This window comes from Echinops telfairi, unplaced genomic scaffold (genome assembly GCF_000313985.2).
Source record: "Echinops telfairi isolate 266 unplaced genomic scaffold, ASM31398v2 ScPeMD7_4;HRSCAF=17, whole genome shotgun sequence".
NCBI classification, from domain to species: Eukaryota; Metazoa; Chordata; class Mammalia; order Afrosoricida; family Tenrecidae; genus Echinops; species Echinops telfairi.
In genome coordinates this window covers 40,989,195-40,997,739 of record NW_022103900.1, presented here as the reverse complement: position 1 = coordinate 40,997,739, position 8,545 = coordinate 40,989,195, and the positions used below count along the sequence as shown (strand labels likewise).

The following is an 8,545-nucleotide window of genomic DNA, read 5'->3' as shown; positions in this document are numbered from 1 at the left end:
GTGTGTGTATGTGTGTGTTTATGTGTGTATAAAGAGAGCATGAGAGAGAGAGATTCTGACAGATCCCCAGTTCACAGGTCAGGAGCCAGACTGGAAGCTTCTCCTGGCTTCTCCTAAAAGCTCGCCCTGTAGCGGCAGGGCAGATGATTGGCCTAAACATTATCAGATTAGATAGCCGCCTGCTGGCTCACACGCTGCATAGCTTGATGAATCCCAACATCCCAAATTAACAACTTGAATCCAGAAAAAGAAATATAGAGAACTAGTAATGGTATATTATTACCATTACTATATTAATGGTATATTTATTAAAGTTAATAATAGCGTTCCACAAATATATACTTTCTCTTTTTTCTTCTCTCAGCTTCACTAAATTACATGATTATGTAAAGTAATCATTATCGTATTGGTAGTTTGTTCCATAAGTAGATATAAAGTGTATTGCAATAACAGGACCAGAAACAGGAGAAGGAATAGAGTGATAGAGGAATAAAGTTAAATCAGGTTAACATAAGTCCGAAGTAGATCTGATAAGTTAACATATGTATTGTAAGTACTAGAGCAGACCCTAAGGAAATAATAAATAGTTCATTTATAATAAATAGTTTTAGTTTATTTTTATAATAGTTTATTTTTATAATAGCTTAGTTTATTTTTTATAAAACATAATAGTTTAGTTTATATTTTGTAAAACATAATTTTGAAAAGCATTAAGATAATTAAAATGTTACACTAAAAAATAATTACTAAATAGAAAACAAACTCAAAACTCTGAAAACGCACTACTGTCGAGTGGACTCTGACTTATAGCAGCCGGATAGGATGGGTGGAACTGCCCCTGTGGTCTCCAAGCCTGTAGCTCTTTACAGGAGTAGAGAGCCTCATCTTACTCCCACACAGAGACAAGCTGACATTGAAAGCCAATAGAAAGCACAATTACAGATGTATATCCAGTCATAGAATGTTAGACATGCAAAAATCCATCAAATGGAAGAGATTCTCAGGATGAATAATAATAAGACACCATCTAGAGGAGGCACATTTTAAATTCAAAGATTTCAAATTGTTGAAGGCTAAGAAAAGATATATCATGCAAATAGCATGAACCTGGGGAGCTCTGCTTATGTTAAACTAAACAGACTTTAAAACAAAAATGTTCATTGATAGCAAAAGGGCATTTTATAACTATGAAAGTGTTGATGCATCCAGATGATATACTTCATATAAGCATATATAAAGCTAACAACAGAATCCCCAACATTTATATAGCAAACAGCACAGAGGGGAAAAGTAGACCAGTCAGTCATAACAGTTGTGGACTTCAATATTCCGATGTTAATAACAAATGGAACAACAGGGCAGAAAATCGACAAACTTATAGAAAAGGTGAATAATACTACAAACGAGCCAGACTTGACAGTATCCCTAAACACTACTAAAAAACAGCAGAACACACATTCTATTCATGTGCACTGTAGTGAAGAATCAGATTCCATTTTGTATATTTGGGTGATGACAGCTTTTACACCACAACTTCCTCTTTTAACCCCCTTTTCCTCTTTCTGTTCAGCAATACGTCTGAAAAGGTGATTGTTTTAACAAACAAGTGAATCATGGATGGCCCTTCCTTTGGGGCCAGCTTAAAGTTCAAACCTATATGTAAAGGAAGAAATGGATGTTTAGGACGTGGCTCGCAGAGTTGTAGAAGTGGCTAAGTCCTGTCTGGTTCAAGTCCGTGGGTAAGATACTCAGCTGAAGCCTTTCCTGACTCACAGAGCTGCCAGGGCTGATGAACCAGGAAGATGACTCAGGAAGCAGGAAGGCTGCAGCCTGGTGGAGGCAGAGGCAGTTGAATCCAAGGTCGGAAAGGCAGGCTTATGGGTTCAGTGTCAAATGAACCCAAGGACAGCAGGCAACCTGGTAGGCAAGCTGCTGACACCTCCCCAGGATGATAGTCAATATGGAAATCCATTGGCTCAAGTCCGAAAAACCAGAGGTCACTGAGGCAGATGCAGGATGCAGATTCAGCAAGACTTTCAATAGAGTCTGCTTCTATCAGCATCAGACACCCCACCAAGGAAGCTTTCTTGCAATGACATCAGACCTGAGTAAAGAGGCGGCACTCCTCCCTAATCCTTTTACAACTGCTATGCTGTCCATAGAAAACCCCATGGTGGAGCTGATTACACTGTTAGGTCTCATCTTGGGATTACCAGACCAGAACTGCCAAACCACTCACTAAACCCACCTATCACAGGCAGCATTACCTATACCCCCAACTATCATAAAAACTCTCTTTTCTGTGTAATCCTAAACCATTTTGTATATTCCTGGGAGGTCTGAGATGCTATCTTCGAAAGTCTCATTATATGAGTATGAGAAATGGGTAAAATGAGAACAGAAACGCCCTTGGGAAACTCAATGAAACCAAAAGTTGTCTCTTTAGAAATATGAACAAACTTGGCAAGGCCTCAGCAAGACTGACCAAAAAGAAAAGAATTTAAGCCATAAATTAAGAATGAAAGAGGGAGTATCACTACGATATGGGAAAAAATACATATACTAAATAATCGTATGCTGAAATACTGGAAAACACTAATAATGAAATGAATAAATTCCTAGAAAGATTCAAAATGCTGGCAGTTGACTAACTCAAGAATAAACAAATTTTGAATAGATCTATAACAAGTAAACTAATGAATTAGTAATTTCAAAACTTCCCACAATGAAGTTCAGGCCCAACTGGTTTCATTGGTGAATTCTATCAAACATTTAGAGAACTAAAACCAATTCTTTCCAAACTTTTCAAAACAGAGGAAGGGACCCCCTTACTGCAAAAGAACAGAATTAGAAAACTCACACTGCTGGACTTCAAATTTTACTATCAATGTTAAATAATCAAGAGAGTGTGATACTGGCATAAGGTTAGACATAGAGAGCACAAAATTTAATTGAGAATCTTAAATCCATAGGTATATGACCCAAAAAGTGTGTGAAAAAAATCAGTGGAGAAACACAGTATTAACTGGTGAAGGAATATAATAAGATATAGTATGCCCATAGAACTGAATATTATTCAGCCCATGAAAGGGCTGAATTGTTTCTACATGTTGCAGTGTGATTTCTTTCTGTTTACTGAGTTCTCTAGCGCCAGACACATTTGAATTTGACCTTGCAGATGGAGGGAGGCTTTACTTTGTTTGGTTTGGTTTTGATTTTCGAAGACAAGGAAAGTGGGGGCGGGGTGAAAGCAAAGGACCTGGGAGAAGGAGAGGTGGTACTTGAAAATGCATGCTTAGAAAAAAAGAAAAAGAACATGCGTGCTAAGTAGAAGAAGCAAGTCAAAATGACCACACACTGTACTATTCAATTTCTATGAGATGTCAAGAAGAGATCAATCCACAGACACAAAATTGTATCTGTTAGTTTGGGTTGTTTGGGGAAACAAAGCCAGTGGCACTCATATATGTATCAGACAGAGCTTTGTATCAAGGAGCAGTTTTATATCAAGAAGGCATCCCAGCCCAGTGCAACGCAAATCCATAGGTCCAGTGCTAGCTGGACCACTCTTCAGACTCACACAGCTTCAGGCAGATGAAGCGAAAAGGTGAAAGGGAAGCAGGGAGATCACAGGCTGGTGGGTGCAGAGCCATGTAGATCCACGGTCAGTGGCAACATGGCGGGTTGCCCACAGTTCCCATGTTGGTTCCCAGGGTTAGTGGCCCACATGAGGCCATCCCTAGAGGCAGACAGAATCCCAGAGAGGAAAGGCCAGAAATAAATATATAAAAATAAACCTATATCCCTATCATTATATAAAAATATACTTACATATGGACATTTATATCTCTATAAATGTCTTTTGCTTCCTAGTTCTTGCCTTTATTTCCTTTTACTTTCTTCTTGTCCCACTATCATATTTGACTTTCATTCTGCTTTTAGTTATTCCTCTCGGCTACATTGCACTTGATCAACTCCTCCTGCCTCTCCCCAGGCATTCTATACCCTCCTCGCCACTGATTTTAGGTCACTTGTTGTTCCCTTGTCCCTCGTTGGCTCCCCCCTTCCTTTCCCCCACTTCCCCCTCTTCCATGCTCCCCCCACCCCAGGAACTATTGATCCCATTGTTTTCTCCTCAGGATTGTTTATCCTGCCTATCTTGTGTAGATAGACATGGGGATAGGGGGAGCCCATGAATAGTTCCAGGTCTGTCTGTTGATCTTTCTGAGTGTTTTCTGCTCAGGTCTGATGAGGTGCCAAGCCCTGCCTATTGGGGAGATTACTTGGGGACCTCATTTGCTTTGCTTCCCTTACAGCTCTGTTGCATTTTCTTGTGTGTGTGGGCCAGGGGGGGAGAGAGGGGGGAGTTGGAGGGGGGTTGTCAGACCAGGCACAATTCCTGTGCTGTGAATCCAGTGTTGTTCCCTGTAGCCCTATGGGTCAGTGAGGGGATACCATGTCTTGTGATGGGGCCGGCCTTATAATCCTCTTTGTGCATTGGCTGCTCTGAGGAAGAATATCATCCTCAGGGCTTGGTGGACCAGGATGTGGTTCTCTCTCTCTCTCTTTCTCGCCTTCCCTCTTAGTTTGCTCCTGTATGTTCTGAGCAGACCTGCCCCTCTCCCCAGGCTGTATATTCAGTGCTGTTCACTGTAGTGCATTCTTCTGGGGAGGGGGTCCACAGACCTCTCTATTGGTTCCCTGTTTCATGCCAGTATGTTGCTTTCAAATCTTGGTGCACCAGGTTGAGGTCTGGTCCCTCTGTCCCTTTCCTGTGGAGATATAAACAGTACCCTCTCCATGGGTGGGTTAGTGCCCTGTTCCCGCCCACACATACACATCCTCTTTTTCTTTTTCCCTTTCCCCTTCCTTTTTAATTGGCTGCTATATGTATTCCTGGGTTGGGTCTGACCCCTGTCAGGGTGCCTGGATCTTGCCCCAGCAATTTATGTATTTATTAGCTTTCCCCCTATGACCTTAGTGCTTTTTAAGCTTACCTTAGTGGACTTGTGTTGTACTGAAGTTGTACAAGTAAAACTCTTAAGGAAACAAAATCATATTCTTCTCTAAACATGTTTATCAGGTAATTTGCTTTTCTTCTTCTTTTTAATTAATCATATTATTTGGGGGCTCTTGCAAAGCTTATGACAATCCATCATTCAATTGTATAAAGCACATTTGTACATGTGTTTCCATCAACATTTCCAAAACATTTGCTTTCTACTTGAGCCCTGGTGTATCAGCTCCTCGTTTTCCCCCTCCATCCTCCACCCTCCCACCCTCGTGAATCCTTGATCAATTATATATTATTGTGGTTATTTCTTGTCTTACACTGTCCATTGTCTCCCTTCTACCAGGTAATTTTCTCAGAGTACAATAGAGAGTTACAGAAATAACAACTGCAATCTTGATGCAGAAATCACTTTTGATTCAAAAATGAGTTTCTTACCCCAGTGATGGTTAAATTTATGTATTAACTTAAACATGGCTAGGGCCATGTTTTTCAGTGGTTTAACACTGATATCATTATATTCTATTTTGTGATATGATGTAATCCCTTCCGGAATGTGATCAGCTATTCAGTTATGAGTGGAGTTTCTTTGGGGCTCAAAGCCCTCTGCAATTGAGTTGATCCTGGCTGCTGTCATTCCCATATAGGTTCTCTGAGGCTGTAGGCCATTTGGGGACATGTAGCCTCATCTCTCTCCCATGGAGTGGCTGATGGATTTGAACCACTGATGGTTACCAACCCAATGCATACCCAACAGGGTCACCAGCACGACCAGGGATCCTGTACTCAATGTGTACTGACGTTCTGGGAAAGCTCACTGGCTTTTGCTCACTTTGGATCCTACATCCAGCTTGTCATCGTCTGACCTCCAGTTCTTGAGACTTAAGCCAGCTGAGCTTAAGCAACGAAGTGCATTCAGCTGCTCTCTGTATAGTCCACTAAGCTACTTTGCTCTCACTGTTTAACAAAAACAAAAAATAATGACATAACAAAATCCTTGCATACCTTGTTCGATTGGAGAATTTTAATGTTTTTCATTTATCATTGTAAAACCAAGGACAATTTTTTGACTTTTTTGTATGTAGCTGTTACATGTCTTTAAGTAGGAGTAAATTACTCTCCAAGAAATGAAGCCTAGATTGTTTTCCCTTCAAGTCAAGCATCTTGTTGTTTAAATAAACTTCTTGTTTTTAAAAAAAGAAACAATGTGAACTTAGTACATACATTTTGTAATGCTTGTTTTGGGTGATTAGAGAATTTTTTTCCCTGTTTGATTAAAAAATCTTTGGGGCTACTGAGTAAACGGAGTATTTCTATTGTGCCTTATGTTTAGAGCACTCAGCGCTCTCCCCCGACCAACACTGGAAGGACATGTACCTCATCCAGGGACAAAACTAAGTCCCAGCAGAGAACCCCTCACAGTCATACGATGTGCTAGGACTGTAGAGAGGTTTATTGGCTTCTACCGGGTACTCTCCCTCCTGAGATGACTAGCACATTGAAATGTTGCCAGCTCTCCACTGGGAGGCAGAAAAACCTCAAGAAAAACTTAAGAAATGCTGCCCTGCTAGACAGCAGGGGATGAAGGGCAGGACCTAGGTTTGCAGGCCATGCCCTAGGCTTGAGTGGCCACCTTGCTGCAGCTTGCTAGTTTTAGGACCTTTGCCAAATCTGACTTCTTACAGCTGCAGTTTCACTTGAGGAGTAGATGTGGCACCTGAGGCCACCTGCGCAGGGTTACGATGGCTTGCTGAGATGGAAGGAAATGTCTGGCTTGTTTGGGGCGTTTAGGAAAGTCAGCAAGTGTTACGGTTTGTTGGAAGTACTAAATTAACATACTGGGTTTTTTTGTTTGTTTTAAATCATTTTATTAGGGGATCATACAACTCCTATCATAATCCATACAGACATCAATTGTGTAAAGTACATTTGTTCATTCATTGTCCTCATCATTCTCAAAACATTTGCTCTCCATAAATTAACACGCTGTATCAGAATTCTGAAGGCAAAGGAACTGACACCCATCTGACCTGCTTGTGTCGGGCAGAAGCTCTTTGAAAAGATGTAAAAATCAAGTCTCTGTGATGGATAAATTCTGCCTCCCAGGGTATTCCAGCCCACTTCCTGCATTCTCTGGCATTCACGGACATTCTCTTGTGTTTGTCCAGGTTCACCAGTGGCTAACCCGGGCTGGACACTAAAATCTACAGAGATAATAGAAGCAATATGTGTGAAAGAAAACTTCTTGCTAAATAATAGTTGGTCTGTTTGAAAGGAACAGGTTCGTTTGCCCTTTCCAAGAATATGCAGGGCTCTTGTTCTGAATTGCATTCTTTCTTATTTTGGTTTGACCTCAGAAGGGACTTCACCTCTCAATTTCCTAAGCAGAAGGGAAAAGAGGAAGACACAGGGTCGTCAGTGAAACAGTTTTGTGCCCTGGGTACATAAGGAGTGTCTGTATAGACTTGTGTGAGTGTGTGCACACTCATGCTACTTGCGTGCATGGGCACTGCATGATCAGGTTGTGGATGTGATGTGTGTAAGTTGCAAGCATGTCATACTGAATACTTGCAATGTGTCTGGTCGTGTGCTAGGCCCTAGGAATAAAGCCAGTGCTTACGACACAGTCCCTGCTTCTGAAAGCTGACAGTCTAGTAGGGAAGGTTAAGCTCTGGGCATTTAAGTCTATTGACATGCTCACTGTGCCAAACTATTGAGCCAAGGTCTGAGGGCATCAACAAAGGCATGCATCATACACAACCCGTAGATAGAACAATGCTTTGCTCACAGAGAGAAGGTCAGCTTTATGAGAGATCATTAGTCCTCCAAAGGAGCCCGGGGGTGTAATGGGCATGTGTTAGGCTGCAAACTGCAAGGTAAAACCCACCCGCCACTCCTTGGGAGAAAGACGAGGCTTTCAGAGTTACAGCCTCTGAACCCCCAGGGGCAGTTCTACTCTGTCTTAAAGGGTCGCTGTGAGTCTGAATGGACTCCATAGTAGTGAGTTTGGGGGCTCCAAAACCTCTCCTGCTGCAGGTGAGGAACCTTATCCCTCCACAGCAGGGGCAGATAGGGGCATAAGGTTAGCCAAGGGCCCTACGGTGCCCAACCAGGAGCAGCAGAGTTATCACATACCGGGAACAGGGAGACAGGGTCCCTACTAAGGAGAAACTGGGAAAGAGGCTCCGTTTCCAGCCTCACGTATCGGGGCTCCAGGCTTCTAGTCCAGGTGGGGGAATCTGTCTTCCCACTTTCCCAACTGTGAGCTTGCCAGTCCCTAACCGACCGATCCTCCCCGCCACCCCCCAGCAAACCGCCTACGCAGCTGATCTTTTGGGTTGGCCCACGCATCTGTGTGCAAGTCTCACACCACCAGGCTCAGGCCAGCCTTGGCTCCGCCATCCATCCATCCATCCATCCATCCATCCATCCATCCATCCATCCATCCATCCGGCGCAGGGACCGCCTTCTGTTCCCACAGACCCCTTGGAGGGAGAGCGGCTCCTAGGCTGCACCCCCTCGTCTCACCACCCC

The 8,545-nt window shown here is 42.6% G+C and overlaps 1 protein-coding gene across 1 annotated transcript in view; it reads left to right on the top strand.

The window, feature by feature from the left end:
• Positions 1 to 8,545, top strand: part of AMER3 (APC membrane recruitment protein 3) — a gene marked incomplete at its 5' end in the record, with an annotated part of 14,890 nt that overhangs the window by 5,842 nt on the left and 503 nt on the right. Inside the window, one exon of the mRNA XM_045298327.1 lies at positions 7,180 to 7,273. Coding sequence (XP_045154262.1) covers positions 7,180 to 7,273 — 94 coding nt within the window. The remainder of the gene's footprint in view (positions 1 to 7,179; positions 7,274 to 8,545) is intronic.